This window comes from Mesocricetus auratus, unplaced genomic scaffold (genome assembly GCF_017639785.1).
Source record: "Mesocricetus auratus isolate SY011 unplaced genomic scaffold, BCM_Maur_2.0 Super-Scaffold_100010, whole genome shotgun sequence".
Lineage (NCBI taxonomy): Eukaryota > Metazoa > Chordata > Mammalia > Rodentia > Cricetidae > Mesocricetus > Mesocricetus auratus.
Genome location: NW_024429194.1, coordinates 82,708,094 through 82,726,943, shown reverse-complemented (window position 1 = coordinate 82,726,943; position 18,850 = coordinate 82,708,094). Strand labels below are relative to the sequence as shown.

The 18,850-nt window shown below is 53.6% G+C and overlaps 2 protein-coding genes across 4 annotated transcripts in view; one reads left to right on the top strand and one right to left on the bottom strand.

The window, feature by feature from the left end:
- Srebf2 (sterol regulatory element binding transcription factor 2) overlaps window positions 1–11,885 on the top strand; it is a 59,812-nt gene extending 47,927 nt beyond the window's left edge. For both annotated transcript variants that reach the window (XM_040752726.1, XM_040752727.1), the window contains exons 13-19: window positions 800–917; window positions 1,535–1,644; window positions 3,044–3,176; window positions 4,716–4,884; window positions 6,945–7,130; window positions 9,745–9,856; window positions 10,234–11,885. In XM_040752726.1, coding sequence (XP_040608660.1) covers window positions 800–917; window positions 1,535–1,644; window positions 3,044–3,176; window positions 4,716–4,884; window positions 6,945–7,130; window positions 9,745–9,856; window positions 10,234–10,454 — 1,049 coding nt within the window. In that variant the 3' untranslated portion in view covers window positions 10,455–11,885. The remainder of the gene's footprint in view (window positions 1–799; window positions 918–1,534; window positions 1,645–3,043; window positions 3,177–4,715; window positions 4,885–6,944; window positions 7,131–9,744; window positions 9,857–10,233) is intronic.
- A 1,603-nt stretch (window positions 11,886–13,488) lies between these two features.
- On the bottom strand, window positions 13,489–18,592 carry Shisa8 (shisa family member 8). Of its 2 annotated transcripts, none has more exons than XM_005067031.4 (4): window positions 17,643–18,592; window positions 14,907–15,040; window positions 14,277–14,423; window positions 13,489–14,060 (listed from the first exon to the last, which is right to left on the bottom strand). In XM_005067031.4, exons 1-4 carry the CDS (start codon window positions 18,164–18,166, stop codon window positions 13,666–13,668), a joined length of 1,200 nt encoding a protein of 399 aa, XP_005067088.1. In that variant the 5' UTR covers window positions 18,167–18,592; the 3' UTR covers window positions 13,489–13,665. The 2 variants fall into 2 exon arrangements, with proteins under 2 accessions (XP_005067088.1, XP_012966509.1); XM_013111055.3 differs by having other exon boundaries at window positions 13,489–14,063; window positions 17,643–18,587.
- Between the last annotated feature and the right edge of the window lie 258 nt (window positions 18,593–18,850).

The window sequence follows — 18,850 nt, the reverse complement described above, 5'->3', positions numbered from 1 at the left end:
AAATGTAGAAGGTGTAGGGTTTGCTGTCCCTGGCCTTTGGGCCTTCTGTCCCACTGGGAAAGCAGACAGACATATATGGGACAGTTGGGAACAATAGGCGGCAGGCAGTCATCAGTGCTCAGAATGGTGACAGGGATAGGGCTCCAGGCATCACAAGGAGAGGCAGGCTTTCTGTCCCTGGCATCTGATAATGATTGAAGTTGACTGGCCCATCTAAGAGCACAGAGGCTGGCAGGGTAGACTCACACAGGGAATGCTTGAGTCCTTTCTTCTGTGCTTTCTCTGCTGAGTGGAAAGTCTGTAGATGAGGAATCATACTCTGTGAGTACAGAATGGATGTCAGATGCATGGGGAGATAATCTTGTTTTTTAATAATTATTGTGCACTATTAAGATTGTTTGACACCAAAAATCGAAGTACCTCATTCTGGCATCTTTGTCCACAGGGTAGACCCCCACAGACCTGCACTCCCCAGGGCTAAGTTTTGTCACAGAGAAAGTGTCCAGAAACATCCCTCCTCCTCTCAGCCAAATGGGCTGGTGATGCTATATATGGGCCACCAGTAAAGGGACTTCAGCTTAGTCACAGCATGGCCAACCCTGGACTCTGCGATCGAGGGAGATAAGGTTCTGTATAGTCAGGAGTGCTACAGAGCCCGTCCTTTCCTTCTTGGCTAGCAGTTCTCAGGAGATGTGGTCGTGTTGCCCTTTTTATTTTCTATCTCCTGATGCGGCCGACAGCCGTTACCTTACAGCTCCCATTTGGAGTAATGACCCATGTAACCCTTCTTTCTCTTCAGCTGACCCCATTGCCCAGGTCCACCAGGCATTCTGCAAAAACCTGCTGGAAAGAGCTGTGGAGTCCTTGGTGAAACCTCCGTCCAAGAAGAAGGGAGGCGACCAGGAGGATGAGAGCTGGTAGAGTCCCCCGTCCCCCAGGCAGCGTTCCTAAACCAACACAGTCAGCCAGGAATCGAAGATGGGGCTGTTTCTCAAAATCAGAGCTGATCTGGACCCCACAGCATTCCTTTTCTCACTGTTACATCCCTCACCGTCTGGGCAGTTGTCGGAGCGGGTTAGAAACGGGATGAATCTGCTGTGCTTTGGGGACAGAGCAGTGACCTGTTGAGAGAGACAGGAGTGAGATGTGGAGAGCTCACTGCAGACCCAGCTCTGCAGCGAGTGTACAGAAAGCCATCACGTCACTCATACGAGGCCCCGCTCCTAAGTGGATTCCACCTGAGGAGAGAGGGCGGGGCAGTTCAACCTAGGTAATAGGAAATTTCTGGAAGAATGTGGCATTTAGAATCTATTCTGGAGGAAGGAGTCAAGGTGTCCCAGAGACACCTGAAAGGTTGTCCTGTCATACATGTATGTGGTGAGGGGAAGAAGCTAGAAAGGGCCATTCAGTCTTAGCACTGGATCTCTAAGCAATCAAGCTTAGAGATGTAAGTAGGTACGTGAGTATGTAAGACGATACATAAGTATGGTCTTTCTGTATGTTATATACATGGGACCGTTTCTTTTCTTTTTAGTGAATTTTCCAGTGCCCTCGAGTATTTGAGATTACTTCATTCTTTTGTGGACTCTGTGGGATTTGTGACCCCTCCATTCTCCAGCAACTCTGTGCTCAAGTCAGCCCTTGGTGAGTATCTGTGGGTGGTTCCACAGAGACGAGAGAACTCACTCTGTCCAGCCCACCGCCCCACCAGTGTGCATCCAGAGTGAGTTAGGAGCGTGTCTCAAAGCGTCTTCCCTAGTCCTGGGTCCAGATCTCTGTCCTCCAGCCTGCAGTTAGCCCTCATGGGCAGCTCTCTTTGAACAGAAAGTAATGGAACAGTGAGTAGTGGAGTACCCCACTGAAGCCCTGGCTGGAGTCCGTGTCAGGACCCTTTCCAAATTCACAGGACAGGCAACAGTCTGAGTACCCGGGGCTGGTGGGTCTCACAGTAACCACAGAAGACCTCTGGAGTTGGGTCCTAGCACTCCCGCCTGGAAGACTCTGTCTGTGGATCTGTACCACCCAGTCGTCGTCCCCCTCCCCCACTGTCTCGGGTGTGGTCTTCTCTGCTGGCTGCAGAGCTAAGATTCTATTTGTTTCTCCCTCTAAAGTGCCATCAGAATGACAGCACATCAGCTGCCACTTCTCAGCTTCTAAAGCACCTGGGGGTATGGGTTGCCAAACTACCCTCTGCCTACTCTTCATAGGGAGAGGAGGATCCCAGAAAATCAGCTGTGGTAGCATGGGCTCCATTGACTTCAGAGTTTAGAGAATAGTACGTGTTCCTAGTCCTTTTCTGTTCCTGGCAGCCCTCACTGGTTTTGTGAGATCTCTGGTAACAGAGTTTTATAGTTGAGAAGCCTGAGGCATAGAAGGAAAACTGTGGCAATAAAGGCATAAAGTGGACATGCTGCTGTATCTTTAAAGAGACCAGTCCCTATGGCTATTAGAACCTTACCTTTACACTGTAGAACAGGCTGCAAGCTGAGCTGTGGGAGCGCACACCTTTAATCCCAGCAGGCAGATGTCTGAGATTTTGAGGCTAGCCTGGTCTACAGAGAAAGTTCTAGGACAGCCAGAATTGTATAGAGAAATTCTGACTCAAAAAATAAACAAAAATCTAAGGTTAAAATTTTTTTCCGCCAGGCGTTGGTGGCGCACGCCTTTAATCCCAACACTCGGGAGGTAGAGGCAGGCAGAGCTCTGTGAGTTTGAGGCCAGCCTGGTCTACAAGAGCTAGTTCCAGGACAGCCTCCAAAGCCACAGAGAAACCCTGTCTCGGAAAAAACCAAAAAAAAAAAATTTCCAGTTTCCTAATGATAGAGAACCAAACATGGGATTAATGGGTTAATAGGAATGAACATTTTAAGGTTCTTGATACGTATTACCAGATCATGTGGCGGGGTAACCCAAAGATCCTTAACCCATCACAGAGTAAAGATGACACATGCCATTGAGGGTCAGGTCCTGTAGCCACAGTTAGTTCCTCAGACTTGGTTCCAGTAGGTACTAATGGGTGCTCCCTGCTGCTGTTCCCATCCAGGTCCGGATATCATCTGTAGGTGGTGGACATCCGCAATCACTATGGCCATCAGCTGGCTCCAGGGAGATGATGCAGCTGTGCGCTCTCATTTTACTGAAGTAGAACGGGTCCCCAAGGCCCTGGAAGTGACTGAGTGCGTAAGCTCCTTGATTGTTCATCTACTCCTCTCCAAGGGAATCTTACATGAGGTAGCAGAAGGGAACAGGTCCCGGTAGCCATGTTGATCTGGGGCCAGAACTATACAGATGGGAGCTGGAGGAGGGGCAAAGGAACCACAGAGATGTGATCTGGGTCGGCACAGCCCTCTGTGTATGTTCTGCATAGCTCTTTGTTTGTTTTTTGTTTGTTTGTTTTCGAGACAGGGTTTCTCTGTATTATTTTGGAGGCTGTCCTGGAACTCACTCTGTAGACCAGGCTGGCCTCGAACTCACAGAGATCCGCCTGCCTCTGCCTCCCAAGTGCTGGGATTAAAGGCGTGCGCCACCAACGCCTGGCCTTCTGCGTAGCTCTTAAGGAGTTCTAGCAGCTGTCACTGATGCTCAGGCCGCCTCTTCCCTTCTGCTTCCATGCTGCCATGGGATGTAGAGATGAGAACAGTGTGACCCCTGGCAAGTTCAGAAACACAATGTGATGTAGTTGTGGCCACTGCAGGGAGTCCTGCAGCTTCTATCGACTCCATTTCCAGTTTCCTTACAGTTACTCTCTGCTCCCTGTCTGCTCTGTGTGTGCATGTACATCTGCTCAAATGTGTGCTTGTCATGGCACACATATGCAGGGCAGAGGACAGCCTACAGGAGTGGGTTTTCTTCCCGTCCATCTTATGGGTTCTGGGGACCAAAAAGCCATCAGGCTTGGTGACAAGCACCTTTATATGTGGAGCTGTCCCTCCAGCCCCCAGCCTATTGTTGTTATTATTATTATTATTATTATTATTATTATTATTATTATTATTATTAAAGTACCTATAGCATGAGGCATAACCAGAGACTTTGACATTCATTTTGACGCATGTGTCTGAACCTTGGAGATGTCTAATGGTTAATGATAAACAACCTACCTGCTGATGCCCTGGCTGTTTCTGGTTATATCTGGGTGCTCATGGTAAAATATAAGGTGCTACAAGGCAAAAAGTCCACCTGGGGTCCCGTCTGGAAAGCCACAACACATTTCTTGCCAACTAGAATTCTACCCAGAGCACAGAAGGGCTGAGAAGAGTGGGAGTGAACAGTTGAGCTGTCCCAGTTTCATTTAAGTGGCCCTATTTTTAAGTCCCCATCCAATAAACACCCGGCCCTGTGCCCTCCCTGCAGCAGCTTTCCCATCCAAGTGTGTCTGCCTCTGACTCACCTGGAGACTGACGCTCAACAAGTAGGCGATCACTTGGCCACTGAGGCACAGACAGACAGCAGAGATGCCTGGCAGGCAGCCCTACCCTGTTGTTGTCAGCTCCTGTGCACTTGAGAACTGATGAGTGGGAACCCTTACCACCCCAGCAGTGCCACTGCTGCTCATCCTCTTCCCAAGCCAGAGACCTTAACACCCAATCTGAGTCTCTGGACAACAGATGCTACAGCGATTACGTGTGTGACAGCCCCAATCTTAGGCTCATCCTCCTGTTTGTTACCCAGCTGACATGCTCTCCCCTGCTCTCACTTCCCGGTCACGGTTCTAGGAGTCCCTTGGTGAAGGCCGTCTTCTATGCCTGTAGAGCCATGCATGCCTCACTCTCTGGAAAAGGAGATGGGCAACAGAATTCCTTCTGCCATTGTGAGAGGGCCAGTGGCCACCTATGGAACAGTCTCAACGTCAGTGGAGCGACTTCTGATCCTTCACTTAACCATGTAAGTGGGCACCTTAGCCCAAGACAGCACTCGGGTCTGGACTGTATGAATGCCCCCACCCCGACTTTACCTAGCCTGTTGGGTTGTCTAAGAGACACAGAAGCCAGAATAGTAGTTCCCTTCCCCAGAATGGAGCCTACTGGGGCAGGTGTATCTTTTGGTTCCTGGGGCAAATGTGTTTGCACCTTCACCTCTCCTTGGCTCTCTTAATCCCAGATCCTGCTAGCCAGCAGCTTCCTATAAGTCACAGATGAACTGGCCAGGGCTCTGCATTTACTCTAGGTAGCTCATGCTCCTTCCTCAGACTCTACAGTTCCCTCAGGCCTGAGGCAGCTGCACCCCTGGTGCCCCTCTGGTCAGCTGCACCCCTGGTGGGCTGCTGTGGTGCATTGTAGTTGCATTGCATGTTCCGGCAGTACCTGTGCAATGTTCCCACAGTGCATCACAGAGGCCTGCCCTGGCTTCCCACTCTACTGTGGCCGACAGTCTCATCACTGGAGAAGACTCTGGTTTGAGGGCACTGCTAAAGGCCGAATCATCCCAAGAGAATGAGGAGGATAGACAGTCACAACTGGTCCCCTAGGAAATGTGCAGTGTAACTGCAGAGAGGAGGGATGGGGAACTGTTTGGAAGGCTAGAACTAGCTGCTCTCTAGGTGTAGTCCCAAGTGGCCGGGCTGGATTTTCAAGGTAGCGATTGTCAGCAGGTGTGGTGCTTTATTGAAGTCAGGACAGGATATCAGCTCTACAAGCATAGGCATTGTGTAAGTCACAGGCTAGATGGCAAGCCATTGTGAGGCTTCCTGTGGGTCACCCCTGTGTATATCTTCTTGAGGAAACCATTGTCAGCCAATTGAGGAACTAGAAAGGTTTGTAGTGCCCATCCTTGGAGCTGTGGTTCCTAGGTAGCAGTTCAGAGTGGGAGAATTGGTTTAGGACAGCATGGACAAAGAGCAAGGTCTAGTCCAGGCTGCTTTTCCACACACAGAGATGTTGTTCCAACACCTACAACTTAGAAATACCAGCTTTGGGGGCTGAAGAGATGGCTCAGAGGTTAAGATCACTGACTGCTCTTCCAGAGGTCTTGAGTTCAATTCCCAGCAACCACATGGTGGCTGACAACCATCTACAATTCAATCTGGTGTATATGTAATAAATAAATAAATCTTTAAAAAAAAAAAAAGAAAAGAAATACCAGCTTTGGTAGGAGGCTAGCAGCAGCCATAAGATAGTAGCCAAGGGTTAGGGCCTTGTGTAGGCGTGAGATAGTACAGGTCTGGGCAGCATGGTACCCCCAGTCCAAGGCCTGCAGGGAAACAGAAAGCACCTAGGTGAGATGAAGGTGGCCTGCAGGCAATCCATGCAGTCCATGTAGGGCCACTCTCCTCTTACTGTTGCACGTGGTGCTGTTGGGCTGTTGGGAGCCAAGTAGGTACAAGCAGTAGCCTTGTCAGTGGTTGCAGAGTGTATAAAACTCATGCTGTGCATAAAGAGTGCTGTTTTGTAAAATGCTCATACAGCTGTGTTGCCATCCCATTTTACAGATGAGGAAACTAAGGCTTAGGTTAAGTTGGCATGCCAAGGTCATGTAGCTACTAAATGGGAAACCTGGGAATCCAGGTCATTGAAACAAACGTGACAGACAATACCTGTGGTTTTGCCTTCATGATTGTCCCCTTCTTTCTGCTACCTTCTTCCTCCAGGCTCTACTGCTAGAGGGGGGAAGCCTGGGTTCCTTTGTGTGATCTGTCCTCCAGACCAATCGTGGGAGTTTCCCACGAGGTGGGAAATCTGCCCTGAGACACACAAGGGTTTTCTCCCTGTCCCGCTACTTATGTCGTGTCCCTTTTAGAGCTTTCCTTTCTGACCTGCATAACAATGAGAACAGACCTCCTACGTCCTGGGGAAAGGATTGGTGTCCCCACAACTGTTCTGCCAATCCTAGCCCCTGGGTTTTGCACCTGGGTTCAGGTTGATTCTGAGTGTTGGGCTGAGGGAAGGTCCTTGCATTAGGCATAGGTTAATCAATCACCTGTCTCTTCTTTTTGGTTTATCCCTTAGGTGGTCCAGCTGCTCACCTGTGACCTACTACTGTCCCTGAGGACAGCACTCTGGCAAAAGCAGGCAGGTGCCAGCCAGGGCCTGGGTGAGACCTACCATGCATCAGGCACTGAGCTGGCTGGCTTCCAGCGGGACCTGGGCAGCCTGCGCAGGCTGGCCCATAGCTTCCGCCCAGCATACCGCAAGGTGAGGTCTAGAAGGCGGCGGGGGGGGGATGTGCAGATTAGCATATGTAGGTCCTGAGCCCTAGGTCCCTTCACAGGCAGATATTGTGAAACCGACTCTGAAGTCAACCACGTGACCTGTCAGGTGCTTCTGGAACCCAACACTCACTGAGTGCCATGTGTTCCTTTGCACATTGCTGGGTGCCCAGCCCAGAGCCATGTGTCACCATTCAGGCACACAAAAGTCTTCTGAAGGCAGAGGAGCAGCTTAGGAGTTCCCAGTCCTGGCCACAAGGGAGCCTGACAGTTGTCAGATGGCAGCCTAACCCTAGAGCCACATTCAAAGCGAAATTCACTATGATTTACTTTCTATGTAATAATCATAATTAGCATATCCTTCAGTTCATTTTTGTTATTAGAATATATTAATTATGCATTATTTCATTGTGACGTTTCCATGTGTGTATACGTATGGATATAATGTGCCTTACTCCTATTCACTCCTGTTACCCTCTCTTCCCCACTCGCACAGCTCCCTGTCCTCTTCCCTGCTAGTCCCTTTCTGCTTACATGTTTGTAGTTTGTTTGTTTTTAATGACCCAGTGAGTTTCATCAAGTTTGTTCATAGGCTCATGGGATCTTACCAATGGCTACATCGCTGGGGAAGAAATCCCTAAGGTCCAGCCTCAGGGTTGTCTTGACCACTGTGTTCAGCAAGCTAAGACAGTTGGCAGAGCAGAAAGACGAGTCCTCCGAGCACCACACTAGCTGTGGGGAAGTAGCCGAGTTAGTAGTGTGCTTGCCTGGAGTGCACAGAGCCGTTCCTGCATCAGTTCCCAGCACCACAGCACACACCTGTGAGCCTAGCATTTGGGAGGAGAATCAGGAACCTAAAGTCACCAGGGACTTCATAATAATGAGTTCAAAGCCAGCATGGGCTACGCGAGACCTTATAAAAACAAAAAGAAGTGTTCCCTAAGGTTTGGACTGCCGTTACTTTATGGAACTCACTCAGGCCAGGCCTCTGGTCTGCTCACAGACTGGCTGGCATCAAAAGCCTCCCTTAAAATGCCCTCCCTTCATGCCTGTCCCTGCTCAGGAGGCTTCAGTGCCCCCAATTCCCTCCCAGCATCACTGAGTAGCATCACTTAGCTGGAGCAGGAGTATTGCAAATCCAAGGCCAGTCTATGCAACTTCACAAGACCTTACTTATCTCAACGTTTAAAAGACTGAGGATGCAGCTTGGTGTGGAGAACTCTACAGGCATGTGCAAGGCCCCGGTTTCTATCTCTACTACTTGCGGGAAAAACAAGTTAGAGACCTAGACCTGGGCCAGTGTTTACCTAAAAGCTGCTGGTTTAGGCCAGTGAGATGACTCATCAGGGAAAGATGCTTGCTATCAAGCTTAATGGCCTGAGTTGAGTTCCCCAGCACCCACATGCTGGAAGGAGAAAAGCAACTTCCACAAATCGTCCTTAGACTTCCACATGCATAATGTGGCTTTTACTCTCCAGTCTCACATACTCACACACAAAAATAAACAATTTTTTTTGAGCTGGCATGGTAGCTCATACCTTTATTCCTAGCACTTTGGTGGCAGAGGCAGATGGATCTCTGAATTTGAAGCCAGCCTAGTCTATAATGGTAGTTCTAGGCCAACCAGGGCTACATAGTAAGACCCTGTCTCAAAAACAAAAAAAGAGCTGCTGACTTATCCCAGGAAACGTGTCCCAGGACTAACCAACCAGCCTACAGCCCACCTGTGACCAAAGAGAACAATGAGTGGCTGAACACAAAATCATAACTTAAGAGCCAGACATAGTGGTGTGTCTTTAATCCCAGCAAAGGCAGGTGAATCTCTGAGTTCTAGACCAGCCTGGTCTACATAGAGAGTTCCACAACAGCCATAGAGAAACCCTGTCTCAAAATAAAAAAAAAGGAAAGATAAAATCATAAACATAAAAAGAGATTTCTTGTGTATGATCTTTGGCAAAGGGGAGGGGAGGACTGGCTTTACTGTCCAGTTCAGGGTGTGGCCCTTGTAGAAGTCAGGTTGTGTTGCAGTGTCAAAGGCCAAACAAGACTGTGGGCCTAGACTCCATTCCTTTCTCAAGAAATAAGACATTGAACTTGATACCAAACAAGACTGTGGGCCTAGACTCCACTCCTTTCTGAAGAAATAAGACATTGAACTTGATACCAAACAAGACTGTGGGCCTAGACTCCATTCCTTTCTCAAGAAATAAGACATTGAACTTGATACCAACCTAGCTGTTCCCCCTCAACCCTCTTTCCTCCTCTGTCCTTTTGTGTGGCTGGGACACAGCCTTCAAGGACAAGGCTCCAGCCAAACTTACCTGCAACCCCAGAGGGTACCGCGGGGTTTTGTTGCCAGCAGAACAAGCTGCCCCTTCTCTGGTTCATCTAGTCCTGCTCCTGCCCAGCGGCTGGCCTGTGCTGTCCCTGTTCCTACTGTTCATCTAGCTTGGCTTGAGGACAAGATGCATTGCTTTCCAGGATCAAGAAAGGCAGCGTGGTGTGAAGAAAAGAGGGAGGTGGGGGAGCAGAGGAGACTAACCACTGGGGTTAGACAGGCCAGAACCCAAGAGTCTGACTGAGGCCCCTGTACCTGCCAGGTGTTCCTGCATGAGGCCACTGTACGCTTGATGGCAGGAGCCAGCCCCACCCGGACACACCAGCTGCTGGAGCATAGCCTACGGCGGCGTACCAGTCAGAACGCCAAGCATGGTGAGTCCGTGGCTCCCTTGCTGCAGGCCTGGGGTGGCCTTGCACCTGTGAGAGCCGTGCAAGGGTGGAGCCCTGGCATCTGGTAGTGTGCTCTACACACTTGACTCAGTGGGCAGCAGGAGTGGTATTGGCTGGGTGGTCATGAATGGTTCCTACGGTGCCATCCAGTGCAGGAGCAGGGTGGAAGTTGCATGGGTTCGAGTATCTCAGCCCGCACAGTGGCTGATGGGATGCTTACCCAGTTCATCTTCTGTCCTGTGTGAGGAGGACGAGGGAGAGAGCAGAACATACCTCTTCACAGGATGAGGGGGTGGGTCCAACAAATGAGGCCACACAAAGTCCTTGGGACAGTGCTTACATAAATCTTATTCCCACAGGAGAGGTAGACACCTGGCCTGGCCAGCGAGAGCGAGCTACTGCCATCCTGCTGGCCTGCCGCCATCTTCCCCTCTCTTTCCTGTCTTCCCCGGGCCAGCGGGCAGTGCTGCTGGCTGAAGCTGCCCGCACCCTGGAGAAGGTGGGTGACCGACGTTCCTGCAATGACTGCCAGCAGATGATTGTCAAGCTGGGCGGTGGCACCGCCATTGCTGCCTCCTGACCATGCACGGGGTTTGGTCACCTCTTTCCAGCTTTGTCTTTTTCTCCCAGGATCTTCCCTCTGTCTCTCAGACTGTCTCCCCATCTGTCTTTCTCCCTTCTCCAAGAGTTGTGAGGATGAAGGCAAGACTGACTTTCTGAGCTGTCACCTGCCAAGGCTTTTGAATCATTTCAGGCCAGTAGGACCATGGGCAAGGCTCCGTAAGACTGCTGTGATAAATGTCTGTGGTCTAAGCCCAGGTGGGCTGAGAAGAAAGGTGGCCTGATCAGGAATGGGGTGATCACCTCACTTGAAAGCAACATAGGGTGCTGCCAAGCCCTTCCCCAGTCCTCTGGAGACTCTGAGCGTCTCCCTTTCTGCTTCTTTGTTTTTTTTTTTTTTTGTTGTTTTGTTTTTATCAGGCTTTCTCTGGGAACTAGGTCTCTGTGCACCAGAGAGCAGTTTGCATCCTGGACTTATCTGGCATGCCCCTTTTTATACAAATGTTTTTATATGTGTGTGCTTGGGCCTGCCACAATACAGGGCAAAGTTGCTGTGGCATCTTAATTTCTCCCTGGGTCTGCACTCCCTCCCCTGTGCCTGACTAAGCCTGTTCATTGTTTTCTCATCATCACAAGGAACAGCCGGGGAAGGAAGGGAGCCCAGCCTGGGGAGGTGGGTGGGAGGCAGGGGCAGGTCTAGGGATGGATGAAATAATGTTGGCATTGTTTTTTAATTTTTTAAAAAATAAATGGTATCTTATTTAATTGTCCTGTTCCTTCCCACTCCTCCACCCCCTGAGATGGAAGCCTGAGCTCAGGGTAGGCCCAAGGGGCTGAATAGGATGAAGCCACCATTGGACCTAGTATCCAGGGGTCTTCAGCATGATTTATGTGTTCCTTCATACCCCCAGCCTAACTCCTACCTCCCATAGAGTGTATTTTTATCCCAATTTCTGTCTGTGATTAGGCCGGGGTGGCAGACACAGGTCCAAACCCTCCCCAGCAGCAAGCCTCTCCTTTTTCAGGGTAGGCATCAGGAATCAGGTCTCTTGCCTTGAGATGGGGGAGTCCTAGGAAGAGAGTGGTCTGTCCTGCTTTTCTGGACTGCTTAGTTCAGGGCTTCCTGAGAGACTTGAGAGGAACCCTCCCTCCTTGTGCTTCTCATCCCTCCAAGCTGGTTGAAGCAGAGAGTAGGTAGGGTGGGCCCTTCCTGTGTTTGTCCCCACCTGTCCTATCCTGTCTCTCCCAACTCTCACTGTAATTTATGGCCCCACGGATGGGGCAGCCCAGCCCTTGTGTCTTGTGTATATACTGTGCCTTTTCTCCTTGTTGGGGTTGGGAGGGTGGTTTTTCACTGAACAGGGGATACACCTATGTCTTCCTTGATGTTGAAACATTCGCCATGTGCTGGACATAGGTTATTCAATAAACACAGATTGGTACCACCTAACACAAGGTTGTGTGAGTCTGTATGTAGTATGACTTTTACTGTGATTTAGCCAAATGACTGCATAACTTGGCCCGCAGTGGGCTAGGGACTAAGGACAGACAGATAGCTGCAGTCTGATGGTCCTTCCTTGCCCACAGACCTACCCAACACACTAGAGATGGGTGAGGGTCTGGGATACAAGAGCCAGGTTCCAGCCCCTGCCTGGCCATTCAGCTGGCTGGTTGACAGTAGCAGTTCTTTGGAACTTTTAAAGTCACTCCTCCATCAGGTGGGCCACTCTTCATTTCCACTTACTGGGGGCAAGGTCCTCCTAAACAGCTCACTGGCTGATGGCCACATACAAGTGTATGTAGTTCCTGTGTTTCCCAGCCGAGTAACTCTGGTGAGCTGGCCTCTCACCTCCACTTGCGTGAATGCAGAATGGGATGGCTAATCCCTGCCTTTGGCCTCAGCACCACGGGCTTGCTGTTCAGATTAGCGTGGTGTGACGCACACCAATGCATGGCCTTGTGAAGCTGCAAGACCACATGCAGTATTGGGTAGAGGCAGGGTGGAGTATTCTATCTGGAATGAGCCTAGTCTGAACTGTTTAGTGTGTGGCTGGGTCTTGCTCATCTGGCTGAACCACACCCTAGAAGACACCGACAGAGGGTTCATTCAAGCATCCAGGAGGCTCAAGTCAGAATTTCCGTAGTGACCACTGCCCTTGGTCTCGGCCTAGCCCATGTGAACATACAAGGCTCTTGAGCAGAAGGGTCATGCTTGGCACAGCTAAGGCCTGCATCAACGTGGCAGGTGGCCTGAGTGACCCTAGGTAAGGTACTTAGGTCCCAAAACCTTAATTTCCTTATCTGCAGACAACTCTGTGGGTCTCTTAGATGAGATGCAACAAATGGTACCAGTATGCCATCTCCGGGAACACGGGAAGGGCAAATACCTCACCTGGCTGTAGCTAGGGTATCCCCACGCACCAGAACCTGGAACTGAGGAACTTGGGAAGATGCAGAGAGGCAATGACAGTACCCTGGGCCTCAGCCAGGTGCTGGGAACTTCCGCCAGGAACAGAGAGAGAGCTGGCAGTGCCAACCCTGTGCAGCGGGAGCACCCCCAAGGGAGGGGCATTGCTAGGCTCCCATTCCAGTGTCTCCATCCCCCTAACCCCATGGCCGCTCCTGGGAGGAGGCTAGGCTCCTCTATCCTGAGCACCAGATGTCCATGTGGCCCACACCCATTAGGGGGGTGGCCCTGGGCCAATCTAGCCAAGCAGCCTGCAAGCCAGGAGTCGGCCCGGGGCCAGACTCCTGTCTATGAGGATGAGCAAGGTTGAGCTAACTCAAACTGCTGAGTGAGAGATCGGCTGCCCGGTGGGAAGAGGCTAGCCTCTAGAAGAGCACGTGGACCTCCACAGGGATCCGACAAGCCCTCTCCCCTGAACCCGGACCTTAAGACTTAAGATGACTGAGGCGTACCTGCCTCTCTTCTGTGGCTCCTACTGCTCTGAACAATGTTTGGCATTCAACCCAGCCACCCTCTCTGGCCACTTCTCTGGTTCGCACTGCTGCGTTGTACAGTCAATCACTGATGATCCCCTTGGAACAGGAACTACATTAGAGGGTTTATTTACACAAGTAAAGATAGCCCTACATTCCCAAGGACAGAACACCTGGCCCTACCCTTTTGGCCCCCTTAGCCACAGGCTCCAAATGTCCCCAGTCCCATTTGAATTAAAGCCAACACGGCCACGGCCCGGGACCCTGCAGAAGGCTCCAGTGGTTACCCTTCAGACAGTGACCTCAGCTTTGCTGTTGGTGCTCAAGTGCCGGGGCCCTCTGCCCGCGCTGCTGTAAAAGGTGGCAGGCTGCGCGCTGAAGGCCTCGGGCAGCTTCTCCACGCTGAACTGACGGCGCGGCACGTGGCTGGGGCGCCGGGGCGCAGGGGAGACCTGAGCCACCAAGTGGCCACGGGGGACCAGCCGCGTGGGGCGGCCCGCGGTCCAGGCCGCATAGGGGAGCGAGGAGGCGGGGCCAGCAGGAGGTACATAGCCCGGAGGGGCCCAGGGGCAGGCATCTAGCAGCGCAGGCAAGTCCTCCGGAGGACGCGGGGTCCGCGCAGGGAGGGTCCGTGGAACCGGCTCAGTAGAGGGAAAACGTTGATAGAAGTCCTGGGGTGCAGCCTCTGCTGTTGGGGTGGGGAGGGGACGACAGGGCGGAGCTGGTCAGGCACTTGCCTTAGGTGATGTGGTGGGGGGAGGGGAGTCAGCTGCTTAAGAGAGAGTCAATTGGCTGCTTGGGGAGGTCCTGAGCTTGGATTGGCCAAGCCGACTGCCCTTGAGGGCGAGAAGGTAGTATAGCAGTATCCCTAGGGAGCTGGCACCAGCAACATGCACCTCACCTGTGGCCTTGAGGGCTGCTGCTTTGAGAGTAGCGAACTTGGCATAGTCTGGCTGCAACGTCAGGCTGCCACCACCCTGCAGCCGGGGGCCGCGTGGGGGTCCCGGGGTGGCAGATCCCAGAGGCGCATTATTGAGGCGTTTCTTGTCTGGTGGGGGCGGGGGGGAGTAAAGAGAGGCAAGCTGACCCTGCCTGCACCACCACCTCTTCTCAACGCCCTACCCAGCAGCAGCTCCAGGCAACATGGGGCATGGGTGGCCCTCCAGAATGACCTGGCTTGGTTCACAAAATCATGAACATGACAGCAAGTCCCAGAAGGGTGCTACCCTAATGGATGGCTGGATAGCTAGAAAGGTGCTAAACCCTGGACCACTCCCTACAGAGATGGAGGGGCACTGAACTCCATATCCCGACATGTACAAGGTGGGGGAACCACCATGAAGACCTAGAGGCAGGTTCTAGACCCACAAGCCCGAGTCTCAAACCACAGTCCTAGCCAGCACATCCTGAGCCTGGAGCCCTTCTCTCAGCATCCTTGCCCGGGAGACAGCAGGACGATGCTCCCACCGATGCTCCCCAGTCAACAAGCCAACTCTCCCCACTCCCACCCCTCCACCACAAGCCTACTCACCTGTGCTGTTGTGGGAGGAGCCCCGAAGAACACCATCACCCATTTGTACCTGGACACAGTTACCCAGGGCTGGACCCAGAGGCGGAGGCAGTGGTTCCTGGGGGCTTGGCTGTTTGAGAAGTTCTGTCAGTGTCCTGGGAGAAAGAAAGATGAGGGGACTTGCAGCCCCTGCCTCTCCGTCAGTCAGATAAGGCTGGCAGTAGCCACCACTGCCTCCCTTTTTCGTTTTGTTTTGAATTGTTTTGTTGTGTAATAGGTGTTTGGTCTGGGCGCCACATGCGTGCTTGGTGCCCTGAAAGCCCAGAAGAGGACATCAGATTTTTGGAACTGGAGTTCCAGATAGTCATAGGACAGTGGTTCTCAACCTTCCTAATGCTGTGATCCCTGAATACAGTTCCTCATGTTGTGGTGACCCCCAACCACAAAATTATATTCATTGCTACTTCATAACTAATTTTGTTACTGTTATGAGTTAACATGTAAATAGCTGTGTTTTCTGATGGTCTTATGCAGGCCCTGCAAAAGGGTCGTTCAATCCACAGGTTGAGAGGCATTGTCATAAGCCACCATGTGGTTGCTGGGCATTGGATCCTCAGAAATGAGCAGACACTGTTCTTAACCACTGAGCCATCTCTCCAGTCCCCCTTGGGCTCACTTTGTATCTCTGGGCTGTTCTTTGAGCCTCTCTGGACCTCCCTTCTGTTCTTTCTAGTGACTGACTTTGGGTATCTCATTTCCCCTACCAGGAATGACCTGTCAGCCTCACTTGTGGCCCCAAGATGGCCATCTCCCAAAGCAGGTCAGGAAAGTAATGAGGTCACATGCAACCAGGGCCACCTTGTGTTCCTGAGGCTCCTTCCTGTAGCTCACTCTCCAAGACCTTCCCTGTTGAGCCTCCCGTCCCAACCACGCTCTCTGCACCCAGTACCCTTCTCTTCATCTCCCATGCTCTTATTCAGTCAGACGCCATCGGAGTCCCTCCTCCAAGGTCTCCCTTAGCTGCACCCCAGCAATGTGCCTTCTGCTGAGCTGTCACACGGGCAAGTGAGGCAGACACTGAAGAAAAGAGGGGAGCCAAGGAGATCCTTCTGTGGCAGCCCTGTACCCAAAGGCTGGGTGACCTTGGGCAGCTGCCTCCCTGGGTACCCAGAACACCCAACCCCCACCCAGCTGTGACAGTGTCTGACTGAGCCTTTCCCATAGGCAGCCCGGCCTTCAACCCAGCTGCCTGCAGTACCCAGAACCCATGATTTTCTTCTATTCTGCTTGACCCTCCTTTGGGGGCTGGGTTACGACTGATTAATGAAGAGGCACACTGGAAGACACCTGAGGTGGCCAAGGATTAGCTGCAGGGTGGCAGGGTCTCAAAGGTTCTGCAGCCTGCCTGAGCTGACCTCTCCTTTCCCCGCGCCTCAGTGGCACATGCGCGTTATCCCATGGCAGGGCAAGCACTGATAACTCTGCTCTCCCAGGTAAAGGAGGGACCGTCATGCCCCTGGGCCTTTGCACAGACTCCAAAGCCTGACTCCAATCCCCTCCAAGCCCTCTGAGAAGCCTCCCCTAGCCATCCCCGTCAGAGAATCTTGGGCAGGGGTTCAGAACACACTCACCTAGGGGCACAAAGAAGGGAGTCCGGGGTACATAACCAAATCTGAACTTGCAGATAGGTGTCGCAAACCAACAAGCCAGCTATGAACTAGCCTCTACCACCATGGGTCTCAGCGCCCATTGTTTCTCTGACCTCCCACGGCTACCTCTGCCCTGCATGAGAGGTCCTCCAAAGTCAGAGGCTGAGCAGCCTCTGCAGCATTCAGAACCCCCTGCTAAACGCCCACGCTGGCAATGCAGTAGCTAGGGGAGAAATACAAGATCCTGGCCTGGTTCTGCCCTCCAGCTGCCTGGAAGGGATGGGCTAAGTGGTCTCATGCATGGCCCCTGAGACATCACGGGGGGGGGGGGCTTCTCTCTGTTGTCACTCCCAATTGCAGCCTGTTGCGTGTGGCGTCAACAGTCTGACCAGGCGGGGACGTGGGTGGACAGGGAGAGAGCACACGCAGGACATGGGGCTTGCTGGGGGTGGAAGTGGGAGGGGTGGCGTGAGAGCTCCAGGTTAAGGACAGAATCTCAGCAAAACTCAAAATAAGCTTGAAACTTCAGCCGGCCCCTAGCAGGTCTCTGAAAGGCACAGGCTCCTATCCTTGAGTCCCAGCCGAGCAACTGGAGAGCCAGACCTTTGCCTGGGAGCTATGAAGGGGATGCTTCTGAACCTCCAAGGAATGAAGGTCAGGTTTGAGTCACACTGGGTTGGGAGAATGGATGGAGGTGGGAGGAGGGAAGGGGAAAGTGGGAGAGCAGCGGGGGGGGGAACCCGCCGAGCACCACCCTGCTCTCCGCCCAAGACCACCCTCAGTACTGCCCCAGTGCGCGTCCTGCCTGGCCAGCGTCCGTGCCCCCTCCTCTGAACTTCTTCTGTAGAGGGGGTTTACAGCTACAAGGAGAACGACTCAGAGCCCAGTGTAGGCAGGGAAGGTCAGGGGGTAGGATACCAGGTGTCTGAGGGGGGCAAGAGAGACAAACCCAGAAGAAAACAAAAACAAAAAGGAGAAGGGGGACTGCCGAGAGGCCTAGATTTACAGGGGGTTGCGGAGGGAGCAGTTGCGGGAGAATTTGGACCCAGCGGGGGACAGTGAGGACGAGGCGGGTCGGAGGACTCGGCGGGTCGGAGGGCGCGCTCACCTGGTCACCGTGCGCCGAGCGCGCGGACTGTGCGCTCTCTCCAGGCCCAGGCGTGCCCCGATGCCAACCAGCACGAGTAGCGCGGCGACACCGCACACCGCGTAGACCGCAGTGTGGCTGCGCTCGCGGCCCGGATCGCGCGGGGCGGCACTGTCACGGGCGCGGGCGGGCGGCCGGCCAGTCTGCACCCAGGCCGGCGTGTCGTAGTTGGAGCAGCGGCTCTGGTCCAGGCGGCGCGGGCCGTCGTGGCAGCAGAAGCGGTAGCCGCACGTGCCGCAGCAGAAGCTGTAGACACCCGAGCTGCAGTTGAAGGGCGGGTCCCACTGGCCCATCACGTCGTAGTAGCCGCGGCAGCGATCGCCTCCCTCCGGGGCCACGGTGCCGGACGTCGCGGGCTCCTGCGCCTCGGGAGCCCCCGCGCGGCCCGACGGCGACCCAGCCAGCAGCAGCGCCAGCCGGAAAGCGAGCGGGAACCCATGCAGGCGCCGGCTACCGCGCTGTCCCTGCGCCCCAGCGCGCTCCATGCAGCCCGCACCTCCTGCTATTGCGCCCCGCGCATGGCTCGGCGCGTGGCCGCTCTGCCCGGCTCCCGCGCTCCCTTCTGGACAGGTCGGCCCGCTGTCCGCGCTGGCTCCGGGTTGTCGCCTCCTGGTACGTCCGCGGCTCCAGACACAAGTGAGCTCGGTGTGGAGTGCGCGGGGCTGCACCTCCTCCGGTGGGCGCGCCCTCCTCCCGGGATCACCTCGGACTGCTCACGGCGGAGCCGGGCGGCCGGTGCTTGTCTGCGCGGTTCCCCGCTCCCGCTGGCCCCGATGGGCGGGCGGGTCCTGTGTCTTTTAGGGACTGAGCCGGGCGGCGGGTCGCCGGACACCGCTGCCTTCCCGCCGCCCGCTCTGCGCTGCCCGCGCTCTGGCTCCGGCTCCAGCGCGGGCTCGGCGCGGGCTCGGGAGGGCGGGAGAGGGAGCGAGGGGAGGAGGGCGGGAGGGAGGCAGAACCGGGGGAGGAGCGCGGCCGCTGAGCCCGGGAGGGAGGGATTCTGTAGGGCCAGCGCTGCAGGCGCGCTCCACCACCAGGGACCCTTTTCATGGCCTCCCTCAAATTGAATTGGACCCTTGAGGGGGCTCAACTTAAAGCTCTGGGGACTCGGATCTCAGTGGCCTTGGATGAGCGGTTCTTTCTTTTAAGTAAGGGACAGAGAGAGGCATAGA